The sequence below is a fragment of the Hirundo rustica genome, chromosome 2 (assembly GCF_015227805.2).
Source record: "Hirundo rustica isolate bHirRus1 chromosome 2, bHirRus1.pri.v3, whole genome shotgun sequence".
Classification (NCBI taxonomy): Eukaryota; Metazoa; Chordata; class Aves; order Passeriformes; family Hirundinidae; genus Hirundo; species Hirundo rustica.
In genome coordinates this window covers 49,965,686-49,991,547 of record NC_053451.1, presented here as the reverse complement: position 1 = coordinate 49,991,547, position 25,862 = coordinate 49,965,686, and the positions used below count along the sequence as shown (strand labels likewise).

The 25,862-nt window shown below is 39.3% G+C and overlaps 1 protein-coding gene across 4 annotated transcripts in view; it reads left to right on the top strand.

Annotated features, from left to right (window-relative positions):
- Positions 1-25,862, top strand: part of STARD13 (StAR related lipid transfer domain containing 13) — a 288,035-nt gene that overhangs the window by 40,425 nt on the left and 221,748 nt on the right. For 3 of the 4 annotated variants that reach the window (XM_040056754.2, XM_040056753.2, XM_040056755.2), the window contains one exon: positions 4,226-5,148. The exons of the other annotated variant lie outside the window; for it this stretch is intronic. In XM_040056754.2, the coding sequence (XP_039912688.1) occupies positions 4,393-5,148 (756 nt within the window). In that variant the 5' untranslated portion in view covers positions 4,226-4,392. The remainder of the gene's footprint in view (positions 1-4,225; positions 5,149-25,862) is intronic. 4 annotated transcript variants of the gene reach the window in all.

Genomic DNA, 25,862 nt, shown 5'->3' with positions numbered 1-25,862 from the left:
TTCTTTTTCTGTTCTGCCCCAATGCTTAGAGGATCTTTTGGCAACTCATGCAGTTCCTGTTGTTATGCTTATGGAAATTAACAGAATTGAAAAATATGGGGTTACCTTGCAAACAGGTAAAATTATCATCAGGAAAAAAATCCTAATCTCGTCATTTTCTCCTAGTCTATGTGTCTCGCATTCTCTTGCCTTGTTTAAAAGTTTTCAGTGTATAAGACAGTAAAAAATACCAAGCAAAGTCATTGTGAAAGGGCAAAAGATGCACTGGGGCCTGAAAGGTAAAAATTTTATTTTAGATGAGTGGTGTAATCTTCCAGCCAAGATTAAGACTTGATTTACTGGTTTACTATGTCAGTTCAGATTTAATTTGAATTTAAATGAAAAAGTTACATATATTCATGTGCTCTGTAATGCCAAAATACATAATGGGTATTGAAATGCACTAATTTCAGCCATGTTTGAAAAGCTGTTTTAGGTGACTTGCTGTTGAAATGCTATGAAATAAATCATAATTTGATTTCAGGCAGAGGGGAATCGAGCCAATAGAGCACGACACACAGAAGTTGATCTGTGAGGCTTCACATACACACTTGCGTGTGCCAGACCTGTGCCAGACCATATGAGAACTTCCCTTCCATGGCATGTCACTAGCTATATCACAAGTCTGTATTAATTTACCGCTGATTTGTAAGGAGTTTTCATTAATAAATAACATTCTATTTGTAAGTTTTAAACTCACACGCGTGAGCAGCTTAAGTTGCTACACTCAGATATGCATTTCACATTTAGCAAAAAAAAAATCCTGTGTTTCCCGGAGTCAGTTCTGGTTGGACAGCTACTTCTGGTAGCCCTGCACTCCCTTTTTAGTTGAAAAACCTACACAGGCATTCATTATTCCGCATCCTTAGCTAGACTAGCTTCTACCAGTACAGCTCATGCTGCAGTATTCATTTAGAATTATGTATGCATACAAAAGTAATCACCCTATTTATAAATCCTTGAAAACCTTTTCCAGAAAGATTACTAGTTTTCAGAACTTGTATGTGCATGCATTCATCATTGGGGTGAGAATTACATTCTTTTGCAGGGGTGTCTTAGAGGCCTTTTGTGACATGAACAGATTCAGCTCTGAATGTTCAGAGCACTCTGAGTGACAAATTTTGCTATGGGCAGGATTTCTAAATTTTCTGCTTTGCCAAGAATGCTCCATTTCTTAGGAGCTAGAAATGTCTACACGTAACTCTTTATAAATATGGAATTTAATATTATACGTAAAAGTGTGGGGTTTTTTATAGTCACTGCTAGATTGAGTAAAAAGGATGAACAAGGGTAAACTGACATTCTTTCTTCTCACCACTTCCTCCTTAGAGATATTTTGCCGTACTTGCACAAAACCAGCCTGCTTTTGCATCCTTGATTTATTTCAATCTCATCCCAGGAAAAATAAAGAGTACAATAGAATAAGCAAATCTAGTAAACAGAAAAACTCTTCAATGACTTTTGCAATTAAATTGTAAAAATTACAGCTTTACATCATATCCTGTAAAAACCAAAACTCATTTGAGAGAAATAACCTAGCAAAGTTTTAAAATAAGACAGGTATTGATTTTAAATGCTAGTAAAATAGAATTACATAGAGATATAATAAAAAATACAATATTTTGGATGATAATTTATGTTTGGGAGTCTAAAGCATCATCCTAAAGTACTAGAAATAAAACATATATAATTCACTTATCTTGTGCATGCCTACCGCAGAAATTGATGTACAAGGCAGAAACTGATACACAGGAAGTTCCACCTAAACATGAGGAAGAACTTCTTTATTGTGTAATAACTTCTTTACTATTCACCATTGTTCTAGTCTCTGTGACTAGATTTCACAGGGAGGTTGTGGCATCTCCCCCTCAGCAGAGATACTCAGCAAGTGTCTGGACACAATCCTGTGCCATGTGCTCCAGGACAGCCCTGCTTGTGCAGGGAGGTTGGACCACATGACCGCCTGTGGTCACCTCCAACCCAACCCATCCTCTGATCCTGTGAATTTCTGTAACTGCTTCTGGAGCACTTTTTGCTAAATGTTTGGTTTATTACAGCAAAGATGTTACTATGAACACAGAGGTGTATTTCTGCACGTCATCACAGCAGATCCTGCTTGGCAGCATTACCAAAACTAAAGAGAGTCCAGGAAATGGGTCAAGGATGGGAAGAAAGAGTGACAGTAGGAAGGGGTGAAGACTGGGAAAGAGAATCTCTGGAGGAGACCTGGAGACTGAGCACTGCTACTTCTTCTGGAACCACCATCAGATGAAGAACAGGACAGCCACCAGCAGCAATGGCTGAGGAACACAATCCACCCTCTCACCTGACATGGGCAGCCAGGCCAAAGCTCTTTTGCTGCCCTTTGGGCAGTCTGCTAGAGTAGGCAGAACTTTTTGGCTTATAGCTGGCTTTGTGTGGTAGGAATGTGCCTTCTTCCAAGGTGCTGGGTGTCAGGGACACAGAAGCAAGGATGATGGCTCATAGTGAAGCACAGATAAATGTCACCTGAAATGGCAAGAGGTTTTTTCACTGTACCCACAATGTACAAGATGTTGTGAGAAAAGTTAGTTATTCCAATCATTCTATCTAAATGTGGGAATGTGTTTTCTTTTTCAAAGATATTGTGCTCAATTAGTTCTACTTCTAGAAGTGAAGTCACTTCTGCGTTGATGACTAACCTGAAGCACCTGAGAAATTGAGGTCCTCAGAAGCAGGTTTCTCGTAAATGCATAGATAATGTAATCTATTATTATCGTGTACCACAGATATGGGCTGAAATTCTTCTTGGCATTATTCGTCCCTCTAAAGGCTGGATGACTGGTGTAAGATTTTTGCCTAGACATCCTCTAAAGTTTTGTATTAGGCAGTCAAGTCAGAAGGGAGACTTCTCCCACGTCAAATAGGTAAACAAGATAAGTGAGAGCATTTACCTTCTGGAAGCATTTTTCTCTCTCCACTGACTGCAGCAGGAGGTTAGACAGTTTACAATAATGTCTGATGTTTAAATAGCTATCAATAGCTGAGAGGAGATCTACAGAAACGGTGTGTACCTGCATGCTCACATCTATTACAGCTGCAGTTCAAATGATAAAGGTAATGCAATAAATCCAAATTTTCTGGATGTGTAACAGTATTCTATTACCAAAGGTATGCCTGTAACAGTAAAATGTACACTAACCAGCACTAAAATATGCCTAGCTGGTGTGCATTGTTCAGTTTATGGCACATGCAGTGACAGGCACATTGCATGCCAGCATCTTACTTTGCTTGCTTCCCACTTTGACAGTCACAGTGCTGCCTTCTGACACATCTTCCTCTTCACTGACAGGTTTGCCACATACATCAAAGGCTTAATCTTCTCTTTTTATTTTGAAAAGCTTCTGTTCTGCTTTGCTCTCTCACAGATGGAGTACTGAAACAATCATTAAAATAAATACTATCAATATTCAGTCTGTCACAAGAAGTAAATGACATGTATGGGTGAATGGAAGCTATTCAGTGATGCAAGATCTGTTCTTCAGCTGCTTCCTTCTCCCAGTGCATTGGGAGGTGCACTGCCTAGATGAGAGCATGGACATCAAGACTTATAAAACAGACAAGGCCAACTCCAATGTAGTACAGAAGCTCTCTTGTTATTTTTAGCCTCCTCCTTTTCCTTTTCAAATCTATTGGAAACGTGCAGGTGCTGCACTGCGCTGGCAACTCACTGAATTTGAGACAGAGAAAATCATACCTGTAGTGACATCTTTTCTGTCTGTTTTCCATGACATTTCCCTATATTTTGTTCCTTAGTCTTTCCTATGGCATTTTAGTAGCTTTGTCAGAGCAAGGCAGAAGTTGTCAGTGATTTAACAGACAATGAAAATGCAGCGAACAGACACATTTTTAGATAGGAAGCATATGTCTAGCGTCACTTTAAATGATTCTGAACCGTTGTATCAATAATCAACTTAGAGCCATTAGTTAAAAAACATTTCTTTCCCATTCTCTAAGCAAAACAAGTAAAAATTCTCATGTTTTAAGTTCATTTAATCTGCATACATGAAATAATTTTGAAGAGGCACAAGTAAATCTGAAGTAAATTTTATATAGACATTTCATGTTTCAGGGTTGCTTTTGCTGATGCTCTTCGTTGCAAGCATGTCGTCATTCCTTTTTTTTTTTTTTTTTTTTTTTTTTCCAGGAGCTGGAAGGATTCAGATGTTTTGTATGAGAATCCTAGCATTAATAATGACTGTGTGATCATGGTTTTGGAAAACTAGGAATATATTTCCTGACTACATATGTAGATTTCTTTAGACATATATTTCTTTAGAAAGGCAAGAATGAAGTAATTTTGATCTCTGATGGATGAAACCCATTGGAATGGAAACTAACATCTATGAAGAGGAACAGGGCTCGCCTTACCTTACATCTGCCAAGTGCCTGGGAACTCCAAAGGAAGCCAGGTATGAAGAATACCAAAGAAAGACTGAAAATCAGATGAGTCCATATGAATCTCAGAGTGCGTTACTGGAACCTGAGCTGAGCTTGCTGTCTGTGTCACCCTTATTGGACCACAATGAGACATCCTCACAACTTGGCCTGGCTGCAGGGCGTGCCAGTGCCACCAACCAGCCCGAGACAAAGCACCTTTGTGAAGAATTATCCTGTTCTGCAAGGCACACGTCAAAGGAAGATCCTTTAGACCTTCCCATGCACACAGAATGGCCAGTCCTCACAGGAAAAAATTCAGACAAGAAACCAGAAGCAAATTATGAGATCAGAGTGATAGAACACAAACCATGTGCTATCACATTTTCTGATTTTGAATTTTTGCCACAGGAAGCTGACACTAAGCTTCATATTTGTGAGGCAGGAGAAGCAGATAATTTTTCTTCTGAAGAGGAAGAAGCAGGTAACAGAGGTGATGATGATACATTTACAGAACTGCCACTCTATGAGGCATTTTTCAAAGGTTTTCAGAGAAGGAATGTTTCTCAAAGAAAGGAAGCTAAACATGAACTTACTAAATATCAGCCCATCTGTCATTTAGAAGATGGCAATAATCATTCCGAAAAGGCACTGAAGGACCATGACAAGGAAGAAAAACACATGGAGCTGGAGGTAATACAAGTTACTCTTTAGTTTCAAGTGTGTTTTAAAGAAGTGGTGTCATTTAGGGTTGGTTACAGGAGGAAAGGGAGTTATGTAAGTTTTTATAGGGTGATAATTATTGTGAATTATAAAATTAAGAACCTAAACCTACAGTAAAAGTATACTGGTTCTTTTCACTAGACAAATCTTACTTGAGATTGACCACACTTCTGTTAGCCTGAACTTCAAACTTTGGCTTTCTGGTTTCTTTTTTATTTAAATGGGAACATTGGCTCCATTTCCTACATTCCTACAAGATCATGTATCGTGTCATGTACAGCACACAATCTAAGGACTGTTCCAAGGGGATAGAGCTTACGTTTAGTCTTAGAGCAGAATATATTTCTTTATGCTGAAAAATGAGCTTTGAGTGTGGCAGCACTGTAGCACTGAGCCACCTAACCCACAGCACTGTTTCTACTTAATAACTGTTTTTTGTAGTGTTATTTCATTAAAACAAGGCAGAGGACAAGTTAAAGAGTGGTATATAATAATGTTTTTGGTAGGTTGGTTGGGGGTTTGTGGGTTTTTTTTTGTATCTGTGATGTTATATATCATGATGTTCTATAGTCCAGTGGGCAAAATGAAAACAGAAGTTTCAGAACAAAATAAAAAGCCTTGTGTAATAAAAATAATCCAACTATATATAATCTTTCCAGAAAAAAGAAAAAAAAAAAAAAAAAAAAAGAAAAGAAAAGAAAAAAAAAAAGAATGAATTAACTTTGTTTATTGAAACTGGAGGAACAGAAGCCTCCCAGCTGAATTGTCACTAGTCTGGACAATAAGCACAGCTTCCTCCTGCTTGCAGCTGGTGACAAACCAAATGACTGGAGCTAAACACATTTATCATTGGAGAAGTTCAGTTCTATTACAAAAACATGAAGTGACTCCAAATAGTGGGCAAAAACAAACCCTTAGAATTCCAGTGTTCCTGATCTTGCAGCACAATTTGATCTTAACCTGCAGGCCAGGCATACCTTTCCTTCCTCTCTCTTCTCCTTCCTCCAGCTTTTAAAGGCTATTTTCCTTGTAAATATGCTCTATGCAGGCCATAGTCCTGTAGTCTTTTACCCAGTCTGTTTTATTTTACTCTGCCTGCAGTTCTCCTTTTACTTCTAGTGCTTATAACACAAAGCTGCTTCATTGATTTCTGATTAAATGAAGGGAAGTAGAATTTGGACTATAACGTCCATATTTACATCAAAACTATGATATAAAATATTTGATTTCTTCTCTCCTTTAGTACTAACCTATCTCCAGTTTGGGGTGACTAATCATGCCCTTAACTGAGTGGGAGTTTTGTGCTGTATTTCATACATATCCCAGCTTCACTGCACAAACCCACCAGCACACAAAGAAATAAGCCAGATTTTTAAAAATCTTTCTCAGCACATAATATTAGAAGACCAAGGCCCAAAGACAGTTCCCAAACTGTGCGACTGTTGATGCAATTCTGACCCTGATTCTCATGACACATAGTTTATTAAGTAAATGTACTTCTAACCTAAGCCTCATTTACTCAGAAACATTCACATTAATGAAAATATATCTCAAAATGGATGCACAAAATCCTTTGGATTTTCTTTACTGAAGGTCATTCCCACAGATAAAAGGGAGATGTTGTCATTTAGTTTACTTTATGTCCATGCCATAAAATAAACTCAAGGATGCAGCCTGTAGTGCAAAATAATGGATTATAAATTGCCAGACAAGCATGTGAAATTACCTAGTAAATCTCAGTAAATGTGTCAAAACATTTCAAAAACTAGATGCAAAGTTGCAATCCTGGTTTTGATTTTTTTTTCTATGTAGTAAGCATGCATCATTCTAGAAAAGCCTCCAAGAATTTTAAAAAAATATAAATAAAAAAAATATTTTCTTGTCTCTCAAATTTTAGCAGCAGTCATGGACTACTATGCAGACTGAAATCTCCCCCCCATGACTCTAGTTGAAGCAAATGTATGTCAGTCAAGTTACTTACTTCTGTCGCTTAGAAATGGTGTTAGGGAGAAATGTCTTTCTAGTGGAAAGAAAAAGAAAGAAAGAAAGAAAGAAAGAAAGAAAGAAAGAAAGAAAGAAAGAAAGAAAGAAAGAAAGAAAGAAAGAAAGAAAGAAAGAAAATAAATAAATAAATAAATAAATAAATAAATAAAAGCGACACAGGGCAAAAATGCTGACAAGGGCAGCACTTACTGCCAAACCTTAAACTTAAAAATCATATAATAATCTGATTACTTTGGCCATACAGACACAGACAATCATACACAGCACCCTGCACAAGATCCTGGCTAAATCCTTGCGGCTGGAGTTCACAGTGAAACTGTGTTTAAGATCTATCCTGGAGGGGCATTCCAAGCCAGATGTACCTGTTACTGACTGCAAGCCTCCTATTTGAGCTCTAGAAAGAAGGAAAGGCTGTCACCTTCTCCAAGACAGGCAGTCACCACAAGCAGAGTCAGTGTCCCAATCGCCTCTTAAATAGTTGTTACACGCATTTAGGCGACAACTCTTGAACTTCTTGTTTCATTCTAATTAATAAGCAGAGACAAAACTTCAAGTGCTCTGAGCAGTAAACAAGTAGAGGGAAGGTGGAAAAAAATCAGCTTGTGTATGCTGCCAACTCTATGTCAAGTGGAAGAAACTGCTGAAAACAATTCATATAATGATGCCCTTTAAAAAAACGCTCTTTCTGCTTTTTCCAAAGGCATACAGCTTCTGCCTCTTCTGAGTGGTACAAGATAAAGGATACTTTTGTTCAATTTATGAATTCAGCATGGTCCCCAAGTTTCCACTCTCACAGCAGTTCCACATATATTTCCTGTGCTTTCCCATAAAATCTAAATTTGGCAATCTGTTTTTCTTTGTCAAGAGTCTGTAATCAGCAGTGCTGATGCTCAAAACATAAAAAACACACAGTTCTGCCCAAATACTTAGGCTAATGGTTGGACTAAATGTTCTTAGTTGTTCTTTCCAACCCAAATAATTCTATGATTATTTGCTTAGTTCTGTCCAGAGATTCTTTTGCAGCTCTGAAGTGGCACCATCAGCCATTTTTCCTTGCTTGTTTAACTTCAAGTCTCCATATCATACTTGATACTGTGTGCATGCAGCCAGCTCTGTGTGCAGGGGCAATAAATTATTCAGAATAGCTTCTGAAAATATAATGTTTTTCTAGATTGTCACTTCTTCAAACTATACTGAGCAGAACGCAGCTGAAGACCAGGAACTTACTTAACCAGGCAACTACTATTCAAGTTTCCATCAATAAGCTTATCGTATCCTGAAATAGCCTGAAAACAATATGTGTTACTTTCAGGGGTAACATTTCAGGGAAGTAAATAATTGAAGGTATTTCAGGCAGATATTAGGCAATGAGAAAGTATTATGAAATCATACCGTTCACAGTGTGAATTGTCATGGATCTTCCCTCACCCCAGGGGCTGTATTGAAAACCTACTAATACTGTTGGCTGCTGCAGAAAGACAAGCACAATCCTACCAATAAGGCAGGAAATGAAAATCCTTTCTGGGGCAATTTCAAATAGTTTCTTTTGACAGCCAATATTAGCAATTGGAACATCCAGAAAGGTTTCTGTTGCTGTTAACATTACTTAGGGCACCTAAAAGAGTTGTCACAGCTTCCTCTATTATTTCTCTCTCCCTTGAGAGACAAGGGGCTAAGTCAGGAAGGCCACGGTGCGGGAAAGGAACTGCTTAGAGTTCTGCATTAGGATGTGCTAGATGCTCCAGCAGCCCCTCTGCAGCCTCCCTGTCTGCACTCATATTTACATAATGCCTCTTTCAACACATTTAGGAAGATCTGAACTAAACCTGCTTGTTTGTTTAAAGCACCATAATGATGGACTGATATTTGCATTGAATGTTACCGTGTTCAGCTGGGTCAAAGACTGAGGTTCCACTCCCCAGGAGAGACAAGATGACCGAAACAGATAATTTAGGTAATTAAGGTAGTATTCACAATGAATATCTTTGTCAGGATTTGGCCTTCGGATTGTAAGTTCAAAGACTTTTGGAGGAGGCTGCACAGGCATGGGAGTGGCCAGTACATGTCAGAGACAGCCTCTGTGCACAGCTCTGTATTGTGTTAGCGGGGGAGCCGTGCCATCACCTTTCACCATCAGTAAATCTTCAAGGAAAACTGTAGTGTTCTAAAGGAGGTTTGTGAAAGCTCCATTGTTTTTGACATTTAAAGCTAAAGCAACTGATCTCTGGAAATTATTTCAGAAAACAGTAATTTACTGGGAAGAAAACTGGATTATCAGTTTTTGTCTTCCCCGATTATTCACTTACTGTCCTTAATTTCCTTGTTCTATCCTTGTACTACGGTTAGGTACATTTTATTTTCATTACACAATCATTGCCAAATGAAAAGTTTGATAATCATTGTATCAGCTTAAATCACAAGATTTAGGGCACTGGTGAGGCCACACCTCAAATCCTGTATTCAGTTCTGGGCCCCTCATTATAAGGACATTGAGGTGCTGGAGCATATCCAGAGGAGGGTAACAGAGCTGGGGAAGGGTCTGGAGAACAAGTCTGATGAGAAGCAACTGATGGAGCTGGGGGTGTTTAGCCTGGAGAAAGGGAGGCTTGGGGGAGACTTCATCACTCTCTACAACCACCTGAAAGGAGGGTGTACTGCAGTGAGGGTCAGTCTTCTTGTGACATGTCTCAAGTGAAAGGACAAGAGGAAATGATCCTAAACTGTGCCAGGAGAGGTTCAGATTAGATATTATTAAAAAAAAAAAAAAAAAAAAAAATCACCTTAAGAGTGGTAAAGCATTGGAATAAGATGCCCAGGGAGGTAGTGGAGTCACCATCACTGTGAGTGCTCAAGGGACATCTGGATGTGGCTGTTGGGGATATGGTTTAGGGGTGATTACGGTAGTGCTGGGTTGCTGGTTGGACTAGATGATCTTGAAGGTATCTTCCAACCTTGATGAAGCTGTGATCCTGCAAATTTTCCTTATTCAAATTACATTGAGTTCATTCAATTTAAATGATCAAATGACAGCAGCAGTCAAGCCAACATCTATGATCAGGTATGAGACCTGCCAAAGGAAGCTTCTTACCCTTATACTTGGATCGCATACACTCTGCTCAGTGCCTCGCTTAGCCACTCTGAAGCACGTTTCTGAGAGGTACTTTTCTGTTTTCATTAATGAGGCAGTGGAACTTAGGCGGAATTCAAGCTATTTGAAAATTGCGCTGCAATAGTTCCTTCTTCTATAATTCAGTACAAGAGAGAAAACTAGAGAAGAACATATTTGAGTGAAGTACAAATTCTTACTCTCATTCCTCCCATACTTTGGAAGTTTGTACTTCATTTTACCATATGAAACTGAGACTCCAAAGCAAGAGGAGAAGAACAGTTTCAAACTTGTAATGACTTCTTCGTGAGGAATAACATAGTTATTATTATCTCCTTTTAGTTGCCTTCTGCAGACATGGAAAACCTACCCAGGTAGGAGACCTGAGCACTGAAATAACAATACCCGGGAAGAACAGGCTAAGAAGTCAAGGGGAGGAAAATGGGAAATTACTTGTCTAAGAAAGGAGTGATGCACTAAGCTTTATACATTCTAAATTCCTTAGTGTGTCCGTTAGATTTGCACTGTCTGCATTTCTGTGATATATTCTTGAGAGCTGATAGATAAGGACATGGTAACTCAAACTTTGTAAGGTTTTTAGTGTTTATATTTGTTTTCTGTTTGCTTGGAAAAGGGGCTGGAAAACTGCTGATTACTTTAGCACTGATGCATTATTATCAGTCAGTCAGCTCTTTATTATTAAGAGTTGAATAAACGGTGGCTCAGGGACTTTAAATATTATGTTAGTGAAAGGATTTTTTATTAGCTTCACAAATTTGAAGGACTAATGGTGAATATAGCATTCTGCATTGAGTACTTTTTTCTGTAACCTCAGTATTCCTAATAGTGTAACCATTTCCCATTACAATGTGGCATTTGTTGTGTTCTGCTTGTTGCGGACATTAGGTACATGACTGTTTCTACTGAGAAATTATAGGAACTTTGGAAAATAACAGTAAAGTTATAAGAAGAATTGTAATTTAAGGATATGCTTAAAGATCATACTGAAAAGAATTGGTATCTTGAAATCATGTAGGAAAACATATAGATACTATCAAAATTACTGACCTTTATCTCTTTAGCACACTTGCATGCTGCTTGCATGTTTTAATAAACATCCATCACTCATTGTTGATTAATATAGAATTAAAAAATAAAAATGTATATGGCACTAGAAAAGATACACTACTTGCCATTAGCAGATAAACTTATTTTAAATCACAAGACCATCTTCAGCAGGCATCAGTGGCTGTGGGGTTGAGGTTGAAGAAAGGATGCACTGTGGTTTTTGTAGAATACACCCCATAGACTATTTTGAGCAGTCCATTTCAGCTTGGGCTCTGCCAAAATCCTCTTGGGGAAAAGTTGTAATATGAGGGGACACAACGTGTTCTTTATCAAAAGCAAAGCTGATAAACAAATCTCCATGTGATCGAGTGACTAACACTGAAAACATCCAGAGGGCTGCACTGCAGTTGATTCTTCTGCAGTTTGCAGTATGCCATCATTCTAAAAATCTATAGGATACAGTATATAAGACTAACATAGTGACATTCTGAGAAAAATAAAATTTCAGGATAAACTAATGAAGAAAATTAGATAATTAGTCAAAAGGACAACTCACCTTGACTCTCAAATGCCTTTAGAAAATGTACAAAGTACATTTCAACTTGGTGTTGAATTAGGCAACTTGGTGTTGAATTAGGTTATATACATATTTATATATATATAATATATATTATGGAAGGTGAGATTACTGAGTTACCTTGCACATTGTGAAACCCTTGGGCTGTTCAAGTCAATGTGTAGAACTTTATAGCTCTCCTACTGAAAAGATACTGCACTGCCAGTGAATTCTGTTGTACAGCCTCATCATGGCCCCAAGAGCACACATCAGCACAAGACCCCCAGACAGCATTTTGGGAACTCCTGCTTTAGCATGTTCAAGAGCATTAGTGCACTGTTTATTGTTTATATATATTGTAATTGTTTTTATTTACCTGTAAAACTGCAGAAGACTAAATAGTTAACACAATAGATGTATTATATCAAAGGGGGAAAATATTCAGTACTTGAAACTTGAGTTATGTTTTTCATCAAATATTGACTACTTTATTTGTTGTGTATTTGAATATTTTAGAATCATAAGGCCCTCTCAGGAAAGAGTAATACTATTTCTGGTCTTGTCTGAAAACATAAAAGAAGATTATGTGTTTATGGTTGCACTGAGACCATAAATAAAACAGGTATACAAGATTCTTCTTTTAAAGTATCTGAAAATATCTGGAACCCGTACATTTTCAGCCCATTCAAGTGTTTCATGTGTCTCTACAGAAGGGGAGAAAAAGTCAACAGAAAATATGCCCTGCCTAAGTCCAGGCTGTGATGAACACCCTTCCTCTGTTAGAGCATGGGAGCAGGCACCTGTGAGAATTACAGACTGAATCTTAGGTACAGGGAACCAGAAATATGTAGAAATCTGTTAATCTGCTTATCATTGAAATTAAGATATTTCTTCAAGAAACAGATGGAGACACTGGATAAAATGTGGGATGGGCAGTAAGCAGCACTTGTGAGATTGGAAACTTGCACAAAAGTTGAGGGGACCAGGTTGGGTTGCATTTTAAAGTTTGTCTTAAAAGCAAGGATTTGGTATGCTATTCAAGTCAGCCAATAGAACTGAAACATAGTGGGGAAAAAAAAAAAAAAAAAAAAAAAAGGCAGAAAGAAGCAGAACATTACTGACTCAATAACCCTGCAAAGTATATTTTTTAATATGCAAAATTCTTGAGATGGAGTAAGAAAAATGAGCTACAAATTTCTTTGTACATAAAAGTCCCACTGAAAGATTGTGGCACTTCCTATAAGGCATTTAGGTACTTTTGAAACTTCTTCCTAGGTAACACATGCCCAGTTAATGAAAATTAGACTCTAGTGATAGAGCTAGGATCCCTCTGTCCCTCTTTGTGTGAAATTTTAATAAGGCAATTTAGCTTGATATTTCAACAGACATATTTCTTTGGTAGTGCCATGGGAGCCCAACTGATATGATCTGACATGCTAAGGGATCTATGGCCATTTTGGCACTGCCATATCACAAGCTACCATACAACCAGAAATCTGTGTGAACACTGAGATCCATGACTGAACTCAATTCAGAGAAACATTAAAAAAAAAATTAAATGTCATGAACTTCAGAGAGTTGATGGATCCAAGATTTCATTTTATGACATTCTTGTGTGTTTACTTTCTATAGGAAAGTGTCATAAGCCTCAAGCCTTTCCTTAACAATCTCTCCATGTATGGAGTATTTCAAATTGTAATAAAACTGGAAACAGACTATTCTTTCTATCCAAGCTTTTGTTCAAACTGACACTCCTGTAAAACTCTTGCCCAGTTTTGAATTATCTCAGAGCTAAGACTTTTGCAGTGCAGTGAAGTCTCCTCTGAATCAGCCAGAGGTTCTCCTGAAATAAATCTGACAGGGCATTGAAGTCTACGTTTGCATTTGAAATATTTTTTCTTCCAGAAATTAACTTCAGTAAAATCTCACCAGTCTTTTCTGTTGTATTACTGGGCTTTCTTTATGTGTGCTTTCTGTGCATTGTGAAACTCTTTGGCATTTAGACTATCAATCCAATGTTTCAAAGATCAGGTCTAGAATAAGTAATGTTTTAGCATCACAGATTTAACAGCTCATTTCTAATGTATGTGCAGAGAAATTTTGTTTGGCTTTAATCTAATATTTGTGATGAAGCAATTAGTGATATGGTAGATAAACTACTGTAAGGTTTGCAGTTACTATTTATTGTTTCCATTCAAGCAGTATAATGGTGACATTTCAGTATTTACATAATGAGGACTTTTCACTGTGGCAAAAGCCTTGGCAGTTAGTCTGGGAACTGATTTACTTAAATTAAAATGTAAAAAAAGCTCCTAAACCTGCCAAGAAACAACAGAACAGAACACTTCAACTTGTGTTTTGTTCTTTACGATGTACATCACATATCAAGATAAAGGTATACAAAGCCAGTAACTAGAAGAAAGAATATACAGACTGTCTTGTATTAACATGCCAAGATAGGTGCCTTAACTGAGAGAAAGTGGAGTACCAAGTATATGCAACTAACGATCCAGACTCCAAAAGTTCACCTTAAGCTGTACTTCTATCTGCTGTGTTGTAGATTTTCCCAAGGTATTAGAAATAACTGGTGATATATGGAAAATTATCATGTTTGTGAGATAAAAGATGATAAACTAAAAAGATTACCCCTGGAATACAAACATTCCAAAGACCCTGGTTTTTTGGTTTTTTTAAAATAAAAGTTGCAATACTATGATGCATTTTGAATGCAAGGAGGCTATTAAGATACCCCCTCTGTTTTGTGTTTTGTGTAGCACAGATCACAAGCTGTCTTGAATTGTCCAAGCCTTGTCTTGGGGGACACATAATGCCACTGAGGAAAAAAAAAAAAAAAAAAAAAAAAAAAAAAAAAAAAAAAAAAAAAAAAAAAAAAACCCCACCACAAAACACCAACTGAAAGAGAGAAATGGGATTAAAAAGCCTTAGTGGGAAAGCCCCGTATTCCAAGCAAGTAGAGACTTTTCAGACATGACAAAGCCTGCATTTTGCATGTGAATGACAGCATTGTAAAATTTCCACTTCTTCAAGTAAAAGAATTTACCATGAATACAAACAAAAAATAACAGCAAACTTTAAAATAGTAAGTTGCTATAAATTGAAATGTATACATTCAGTTTTTATTTCCAGTCATCTTACCCTGTGTGTAATGTTTCCAGTTTTGTAAAAAGGTCTTAAGAAGATGAGTTTAAGTTGCATTAAACAGAATGAAGATATCTAAACTAAAATTAAAAATAAAATAAAATAAAATAAATAAAATAAAATAAAATAAAATAAAATAAAATAAAATAAAATAAAATAAAATACTAGACCTTCTTGATGGGTGCTTTTTTTCTTATTTGGAAATTGTGTTCAAATGACAGCAAATGATAAGGAGTGCTCACACAAGCACCTTGGAACACAGAGCACTTAATTCTAATGCACATTAAAATGAATCCGTAAGAGTAGCAAGTATGAGGTTGAAAACTGTACAAATTTGAGAAGTAATATTTGGTTTATGCATCCAATTTAAAATTGGCAGTACATATCAAAAAAACCCAACCTCCTAGGTACAGCATGACAAATAAAAACATTCCATTTTGCAAAGGAACTAATTATTTTTAAATCTAGGGTTACTTTAGTTCAGGAAAAAACTCCCCAAAGATTCAAAATTCTCCATGACAGCGAATAATTCTTTACCCTGGGTGTGATGTGTCAAGAGCCTCCAGCAGCTTGTTAGGTGGGCTACTAAGGAGTTTGGATAGCCTAACTGGCAGATAAAGGTATTTCCCCCCAGAGGAAAGCTGTCAAAATTGAGCTGTCTTTGAAAAGTAATTCAAGTCAGATGCATTGACAAATATCAATTAAATGAAAAGAAAATCACTTATCATGTAAGATAAGAAATTGCAATCACTTTGGCATTTTAAATTCAAATATATGTTGGGTGGGTTGCAACCAGGCTGGTTTCCGCACTGTCAAAGCAGTGTTTTTTCCATCAGGGCTAAACTGTACATTGATCAGTTTATGAACATTTTCCCCCTCAGAGTTGCCTAGCCCAATTCCCTTTGTAACTGTTTTGGGGTTTTTGTGGGTGGCAATACCACATTGGACTCTACAGAGGTGAGCAGGATTGGAGAGCAGTAGGGAGAATCTGTCACTTTTTTAAATTCCTCAAGTGTTGCATTAAAACAAAGTGCTAAAATACAAACTATGATACTTCCAGCTTTTTATCCTGGCATATTTGGATATACTCCAGGTGTATATAAAGCTTTCTTCTCAAGGATATCTAGAGATCTTTCTAAACCTGCAAATCTTGCAATTCTTCATTATACTGCATTTTGCTAGCAAGATTTTGCTTATTATTGCTACTGTTAAGTATCCTACATTTCAAAATACACTTGTTTGAAGTATGTAACTGGAGAAACTAGCTGAAGTCCTTGAAGTAGCCTAGGAATTGTTTCGTTTCAGTTATTTGCAGAGTTATACCAATAGATCTTTTTATGTGGATTTTTGTAGTTGATGGGTTTTTTTAAAATATGCCGTATTCACAGGGAACTGAAATATTTGCAAATAGAATTATCACTGCTGGTAATCATCCCACAGCAGAGGTTTTTTTCTCTCTTTCTTATAATTCTCCTAGTAATTCCAAACAGTAATGTTTTCCTGTTCTTTTTAATAACCATTACTTTTATAAATAAAGCTTACCAAATACCTTAACAAGGATAAACAGAATTTTTGAATGCTTTCAGTTAAGGTACTTCACAAAGAGTCAAGCAAATACAAATAAAACTAAAGTACTCCCAAATACAAGCTATGTTAGCACTGGGAATCAATAACAGTCAGTCTAAATCTTGGTAAGCGAAACCCTGGGACAGGCTCATGCTTTCAGCTCCAAGTCCCTGAGAACTCCTTTATTTCTGTTTTGAAGATTTTGCAAAGCTCTTGTATAATTTAAAGTAATTGCTACAGGTCATTTTGTCCCTCAGCCCTTCTCATCCCAGGAGACAATGTCTGAAGCAACGGACAGGGAACATGCCTGAACCTTAAAAGTTCTGATAACAGTTGTTTTTGATATTTAGTGACCATCATACTCTTACAGCAAGATAGATTTTTTTAGCTCCAGGCCACATTTTCCAATTTATGTGTTATACAAAAACACTTACATGGTATAAGCAATATGTTTACAAGCTCTGGGAACACAGAAACTTTTCCTTCAGGAACAATGCCTAAGGCTGCTTTATGAAAGCAACTTTTCTTCAAAAATTGAGATCAGATTTGTTTAACAGAAAGTGTTTAGGTTTTTTAACTGAGCTATCTATCTTCTTCCCAAGCTAAAAAAGACATAGTAAAATATATATAATCACTATTTTGTTTCTGTTTGTGACTAAAAATGTCACAAAAGTGTCTTCATAAAGTAAGCTGTCCAGGGGCAGCAAAGTGTTATGCAATCAGTATTATACATAAATGCAAGTTACTATATGTCAGTATTATGTGGTAAAAATATAACATTTATTGCACAGTTCCTTTTTTATTTTTTAATTCTAGCAAGGCAGGGCTTCAATTGTTTACAGATACCATAAATAATTACAAATACAAATAGTTAAAGTTCTGAAAGTTGTTTAGATCACTCACATGGTATTTATGTCTGTTTCTAATCTCTGAAAGAAGAAATGTAGTTCAAATTCTGAACACTTTAGGTAGATAACTAGCATTAATAATTAAAAATATAAAACTATGCACTACTTAATAAGGGATGGATGCACAGACAGATGACTGTTCTTGTGCATTATGTGATGATCTTAATTCAGCATTTAAATTTTGCCCAATTCCTTCAGCTCCTTGGTTTCTAGATTTGTCATGGCTATTCTTGTCATTTAGAGAAAAAAGAAAAAGCATAAGCCACAGCAGATTATTATAACAGCATACCTGATGCTGCAGTTTTTAGCATAGGCAGGTGGCAGAAACTTCAGTTTACCAAACGAAAGATGGCAAAAAATTCCCAAACAGAGACACAGAGGTGATTTGCAAGACATGCCCCTTGTTCAGAATGCTACATGTAAAACTCTTCGTTTCTCCAGGTTAAAAGCTTTTGCCAGTTCTACTAGGCAGGGAGGAGTGAAATCTGATCTCTGTAGTTTAGGCTCTTAGTTCTCTGACACTCAGATATTTAAATACCTATGGTTCCTGATCATCCATGGGGGCTGCTGGAGTAGGCCAGCAGCTCTTCTAATTTTCTTCCAGAGAAACTAGGAATGTAGGAGGAAGACCAGGAGTGGAAGTGGGGCAGCGCGCAGCGCACCTTGCCTTAACACAGAGTAAAGACATCAGCAGAATATTATCTGGATCTGGCTGTTAGGGAATGTATCCAGCTTCCACGCTATAGAGAAAGCAGGCTGTCAAATGAAGCACATAAATTCCTTACACAGTTGAGGAAAAGACACTGATGTCTTTGAAGAGCTCCAGAGGGAGATCCCATCTGATTAACTGCAGACGTTTAAGAAACTTAAGACAATGAAGAGAAAAATGTGCCTCTTTACTCATCTTTTTACTTCCAAAAATGTATACAAGGAGATTTATTTGTTGCTCTGATCAGTGTCCTTATGTCATTTTGACAAGCTTCTTATAATTGAAATGCTACAACTCACAGCCCATTCAAAACAACAGGAGATAAAACATTAAAACTGAGCAATGTACATGTACATGTACAATGTACTACCTGGAGCTAGTTTTATCTGATCCCCAAGCATAATGGTATTTCTGATTTCAACTGCATATTCAAACTTTCTCCTGCCTCCCTTTAACTTTGGCCAACTCAAAACTTAAAATATATACATAATTTATTGTTTGTGTTACACTGTAGTTTTAGTTACAGAGGTATTTTGTTTCCTTCCTCATTCCCAATGACAGGTTTTCTCCAGAAAAAAAATTCGAAAATGCACTCATCTGCTGAAATTTTGCCACAAAAATTAATTTTATTTTATGTTACTGTTTTTATTCCAGTGTTGTTCCCTTGCCTAACATCCAGAAAGGGACTAACTAAATCCCTGTCTTGATCCTTGGCCATGAGAGACAGTTTGCTGCACTCCCCAAGTTCTCTGCAAGGAGCAACCTGGCAGGGCTGACACATAAGCAGAGGTTGTTGAGAAACCCCTTTGCTGCTTATGAAAAAATAAAAGAGCATGTGAGATGAATGATACAAATCCTATAAAATCAGCAAATAACCTCTGAACAACCCTTGTAATTTATTTTTCTTCAGTCTCTTGATCACAGACTAATTGCCCTTCATGAGGGGAAAAAAAAAAAGTCATTTATAAAATCAAGTGTCTCAGAATAGGAAGAGAAAATTTATTGTCCTACTGTTTCTACAGAATTCACCTAATCACCCCATGATGATCATCTCAAAAAAGTAATTAATTGTTCCAAAATGCTTTTCAAACCTAAGATTACCACCCTGGCATTCTGCAGAATTAATGCCTCCTGTCTCCCCTCTTTCAGGACCTCCTGCTGCCCAAATTATTCCACACCGCTCACTGCTTTCCATCCTACTCCAGTCCTCTCCTGTTCTTGCATTATCTCTAGTTTCTACTTCCCACTATTTACCCAACACTGCCAGTGTCTTCTCTACTTCCTTTCCCCCAGAATATCCCCAGCCCCCGCTCCATGACTCTGGCAAGAGACAATCAATATGTGCTTTACCTACTGGTACCTTCCCACTGCCTGGCAAATTAGCACACATAAATAATTTCAACAGCAACTACTCAAAAATTATACTGGCTGTTATCTCAGTTTTGTAGTGGGCCATCACTTTTGTCACTTATACAGTCAAAATTTTGATTAAACTTGGTTCTCTCTGGTATTTCTTCCCACCTTTCAAACAGGCTTGAAGGTATCTAAACTTTTCAAAAACTGACAGCAGCTGTGCAATGCAAAGCCAGATCAGTATGATTTTATTCTCTTAAAACACCAACTTAAAAAAAAAAAAAGGAGAGAGAAAATATGAAAAAAAAAAACTTAAAAATACTTAAAGTACAATTACTTTATCTATAAGTACCATTAAAATATAATGGAAAAATGGAAAAAATTGTATCCTTAGTACTTAATTAAAACTATAAATTTCTATCATGAACAGTTAGGAAAGGTCTATTACAAAAAAAGTAAATAAAACTAGAAAATTAGACTATCCAGAAGACAAAAAGAATTTAAAAATACTTTGACTGATGTGGTCCAAAATGTTTCAGTTTTATTTATTAAGGAAGAGTAGAAATTGGGAGTTACATTTATTCTCATTTGTATTGAACCAGAGGGCAAACAGCCACAATCAAAATTAGGCTTCCCTAGCACCGAGCTGTTTGCTGTAACATGATCCAAATCCATGTTCAAAGCCTTGATTCTCTGTTCTACCAGTTTCTCCTGAGTGTCGTGATGTCAACATTAGTAGGCTGATCCTCCACGTGGGGATCTGATGTTTTGCCAGGCTTCACTCTTTGTAATTAAAGGAACGGCAATTACAGCCTTGTAAAAAACTTGCAGCATCCAGGATTTCTATTCTTTCTCCTGACACACATCCTTCCATTTCATGCCCCAAAACGTAATGGACTTTGAAGAAAAAACAAACCTTTTGCATCACCAAAAATTATTTAAAAATTAGATTTTCCAAGTCTGCCAACTCAGACTCATTTTAAGATGTCAACTGAAATAATCAAACCTCAAATGTTTTCAGAAATCCTTTATTTTAGACATTCTTCTCTTGAGCTTTGCTGAAGTCTAGAAGTTTTGAGAATTTTATCTTGTCTGTAAGTCCCCCTTTGCGTTCAAATATCAGAGCTGAGCTTGGGCTGTTTTACAGCTAACAAAAGTCATCAACTGACCCAAGGCAAACTGTGATACAATCAAATGGTTCAAACACAAATAATTAGTGAATTGTGTGCTTCTGACAGCCAGTGATGCCTAGCCTTGAGAATCTGGGCAAATTTTACACTGATAACTAACTGAGATTACTCATGCAGTTCCTATTATTCATGTAACTATTGAAATCAAGGCAATCTATTCATCCCTCAGATCTGACAAAATTATATTCCTGAAGTCCAACAGAATCAGTCCCAACTGAGCACAATTTACCCTTTCCTCCTATCAACTATGACAGGGGGGCAGATTTCCCATGCAGAAATTTGCAGATTTAGTTTTTAGAAAGGTGTGTAGCCATTTAGACATGCAGTTAGCCAGTTTAAAGTGCAATGCTCTTATGGTAGCAAATGTAGCCTTGAACATAGAAGCAGGAATTTCTCACCAATGTATGCAATTGCAGAAATATTTCTGAAAATATCTCTGCTGAGGGACACTCCACAACCCCTCTGGGCAATCTGTTCCAGTGCTGAGTGACCCGCACAGAATAAAAGTCCTCCCTTATATTCAGGTGGAACTTCCTGTGCATCAGTTTCTGCCCCTTGCCTCTTGTCCTATTGCTTGGCAGCATGGAGCACAGCCTGGTCCATCCTCTGACCCCTCCCTTCGGACACTCATAGACATTGATGAAGTCCCTCTCAGTTGTCTCATCTCAAGGCTGAACAGGGCCAGTTCCCTCAGCCTCTCCTTGTAAGAAAGATGTTCCGGCCATACCCTTTGCAACCCTCCGCTGAAGAGACATGCTCCAGTCCCTTGCAGCCCTCCGCTGTATCCGCTCCAGCAGTTCAGTGTCTCTATTGCACTGAGGAGCTCAGAAATGAAAGACTTGCTTGTCTTTAGATTACTTTTTAGCCTTGTGCACCTCTGCTTAGCTGTGCAGCCAAGGCATCAACAGCAGTCTCCGCACACCCAGCCAAGGCATGAAGCAGGTCTTTGTAACAAAGCTGAAGCGCTCTGACATATGCAGGGCTCTAAGGAAAAGTCACTTCTTGGAGCGGCAAAGCCAGACCCGGGGGACGCTCTCGGGGCAAGCCTGAGGCAGGGCCAGCCCGGCAGCCGCTCGTTCCCGCCCCTGCGGCCGCTGCGCCCCTGAAGGCAACAGGGACGGGCCGAGCGCTCCCACGAGCAAGCGTGCGGCGGCTCCGGGGCTCAGCCTCGCCCCCCTGCAGGAGCCGCTCCCCGCTGGCAGCGGCTTTTCTCCTCACAGAGCCCGTGCGGTCGCTCGCACCTCAAGGTGCGGGGCCGGCGAGCGGGTCGCGGCCGGGTCCCGGAGCGCTGTCCCGGCGGGGGCGCGCTCCCATCCCTGCCCGCTAGGGCGCGCCCCCGGCCGGCGCGGCGCCGCCCGCCAGGTGGCGCTGCCGCCCCGCGAGCCGCCGGGCGCCACCGCCCCCGCTCCCGGCCCCGCCCCGTGCGGTGACGTCAGAACAGCGCGAGCGGAAAGGGGAGGGGGCGCTGCGCGCGCACCTCGGGGCGCTGGCCCGGGCGCGAGACCCGCCCCTCCCATCCCCCGCCAGCCGCGCGAGAGCCCCTGGAGAGGGCGGGGCCCGGCCGGGGAGCGTTGGGCGCGCGCGGGTGCCGCCATTGTTGGCGGGGAGGGCGGGAAGCCGCGGCCGCCCCTCAGCGCCCCCGCCGCGCCTCCCTCTCCTTCCCCGCCGCCCGCCCGGGCCGCCCTGCCCCGCTCGGCCTCGGGGCCGCCCGCGCCGACCGCCTCCGGGGCCGCGGCGGTGGCCGGAGCGGCGGTTGTGCCTCAAACGCGCCCCGAGCCCTCCTACCGCGGCCCCCCCCCCCCCCCCCCCCCCCCCCCCCCCCCCCCCCCCCCCCCCCCCATGCCCCTGCACCCGGTGTGCTGTGACCTTGAGCAGAGTGTGCAGAAACCATTTTTGGGGTTGTTTTGGCGCGGGTGTTTTTCCTGATGGTCTTCGGTTTGTTGGGTTTTTTTGTGGTGGTGTTTGTTCGTCTTTTTAAATAATGCATCCTCCAAGAGAAGGATCGGGAAAAGCAACGCTTTTTTTTTTTTTTTTTTTTTTTTTTTTTTTTTTTTATTGGGGGTGGAGGGGATGTGTTTTGGTTTTGTTTGTCTGGTTGGTTGGTTTGGGGGTATTTTGTAATGTACGCTACACATTATTTGGAGGGATCTGAGGAAATCTGGTGGCATGCAGGTCATAATGCTCACAAATTCATTTTTGATTGGAGAAACCTTTTCTTTGTTCTCTCTCCTCTGTATGACTTTTGGAGGAAGAAGCCTTTGTGTAGCCTTTCATGAGATGATGCTGCTGTCTCGTGTCCCAGTCCCAGGGAGGTTTCCTGCTGCTGCAAGCGCTGCTGTTGCAAAATTTGGTTTCTTTGCAAATCTTACGTGATATAAGCCAATTAAACCATGTGTCTGTCCTCATTTTGTGTGAAGATGCTGATGTGTGTTTAAGACTTGCAGGTGCCTGTTATTTTGGGACACCCACAAGAGTTTTTGTAGAACTACATGGGTATAATATGATGGTCATATGATGGTTTGGATTGTAAGGGACCTTGAAATCATTTCATTCCAACACTGCTGCTGTGGGCAGGGACACCTTACACTAGACCAGATGGCTCAGAGCTCCATCTGATCTGGCCTTGAGCACATCCGGGGATGGAGCATCCACAGCTTCTCTGGACAACATGTTCCATTGTCTCACCACCCTTGCAGTAATATGGGGAAACTTGGATGAATCTCTTGTACAGCTTACACATGAGCTATAAGTTGTCATAATTATTTTTTGTTTGTTATTTAACAGAGTAGTATAAGTTATCGTGACTTTAATGTGAGATAATACTGTGATGTTTTAGCAACTGTAGTTGCATTTCTTGAAGAGTTAATGTGGTTTTCTCATTGTGCAAGTTTTTGAAATAATGTTAGCAATATGAGCTATGTAGATTTTGTTACTTTTGTCGCTCTAGAAATTTCAGCAGTTTCACGAATGATCATGGATTTTTAAAATGCATTCAGATATCATTATTTACAACAGGTACATAGATGGCATCTAAATTGTTTTTCAATAATACCAAAGCCCAGTGGTTAAACCTGGATACTTGGGTGTCAAACTTCCAGCAGAAATCTGGGAATCATGCCTAATTACTCTTCTGGGCCTGGGATTAATGACTTCTCTTCATTGTTAGCCTGATGAAAATTGTTTCAGGATATCATTTAGAAGGTTTACATTATTTCAATTATCCATTCTGTTGTCCTCTCATAAATTCACGTTCCATCCATTGTCCTATCACCACCTATCCTTAGCCACTAAAAATAGCATCCCTTCTGCCAAGCTTTCTAATCTTTGTCCTTAAGTACCCTTGAATTCCAGAAGGTGCCTTTTGCTCTTTATTTGTTCCATTCATTTTATATTTTTTGTGTACAAATGGCTTGCTAACATTACTATGTCTTCTCATTAGTACATTGTAAGAACTTGGGCAGGGAACAATGTCAGATTTGACAACTCCATGAATGCTTACGAATTTTGGAAAGAGCATCCTTTTAATCCTCCTTAGTCGGTTTGCGGGGTTTGTGTGGTAGTTTGTAATAAATATGATGATAATATTTCTGTGGTTTTACTGGTTTTGTATTATCAATAGTGTTTTTATGAGTGGGGTTTTTGTCTGTAATGCAAGACCAAAGAAGCAGTTTACTTTGAAAACAGTTGAAGTTCCAAAGTAGTTGGAGACAATCTCTAGTATGAGTTTTCTTGGAAATTCTTTCACTGTAGATACGAATTTTTAGGATTTCACTAACTGAAAGCAAGAATGTTGGTATTTTAAGATAAGAATGTGTCAAGGTTGTAGTTAGCTTGACATCAGGGTGTTTTTAATAAAAGTATGCTGGCACTTGGTGTCTCTTTCTTTACAATGAGAAATTTGCCAGATACTATGAAATCTCTGTCTGGTCTTCTACCATCCTAATCTTTAGAATCTCCAGAGTTCTTCAAGGAGGCACTGACAGTGGTATTTTTAGAAGAAATTACTCAGCTTGTGTGCTGGATTGGCAGGGCAGCCCTGGTGCCAGCACAGGGATTGATTCCCAGCTCTTGGTGCCTTGCAGTGCCCACACACCGAGCACCAGCTTGCGTCCAAGTGAGCTCTGACAGTTGTGTCTGATCACCAGTGTGCAAAGGCAGCAGCCGAAGCCTTGCTTAATTCAGCTGCTGTATTAAACAGGATTATTGCTTTACCAATAAACACCAAACAAAACCCCAGTTAAGTGAATAAAGTCACCTGCGTGTGTGCTCTTTCCCACCCACGTTCTCTACTGTTACTCCAGGAGAAGTAGTGCCCCTGCTCCCCATCGGGACACACCACACACCTCTCTTTATTCTGAGGCCAGCAGCAAAAGCAAGGCACCAGGGCTTCCTCTCTGGAGGCTCCAGTGCTTTATACTGTAGATATGCCCATTGCTGCCTTTCCCCCTAGCACTTTTGAAGGGATTTTCCCAAAGTAAAAAACCTTCCCAAAATTGCCTTACCTTTTGTAAGGTTTATGGATGGGATCTCCTGAATGTTTCATGGGTCACAAAATCATTTTCAGTTAAAACACCCTATTAATTATCCCTCTTATCTGGTATTACTAATTTCTAGTTCATGTTACTTTTAACTACTGGTGTCCTTTTTTCCAAGTTAATGGCCCTGGCTTTGCTCCTCACTAGGCCCATGTTCCTCAAGATCGTGAGCAGGAAAGGTCTGATAAAAGACTGGCTGTGGCACTCAATGCCATGGTCTGATGTTGACTTGGTGGTGTTTGGTCACAGGTTGGACTTAATGCACTCAGGGTGTTTTCCAACCTTACTGGTTTTGTCAACTCACAACCCCGGGCATGGTCACAGCAGCCTGGACTGCCTCCAGTCTTAACCCCTTTAATGAGCTCATCCACTGTGGTGAGTACCAGGTCCAGTAGTGCTCTTCATCTGGTTGGTTTGTCCGATACCTGGACCAGGAAGTTGTCCTTGATGCACACCAGGATCCTCCTGGATTTCTTACAGCTAGCTGTGTTGCTTTCCCTGCAGATGCCTGGGTGGTGGAAATCCCCTTC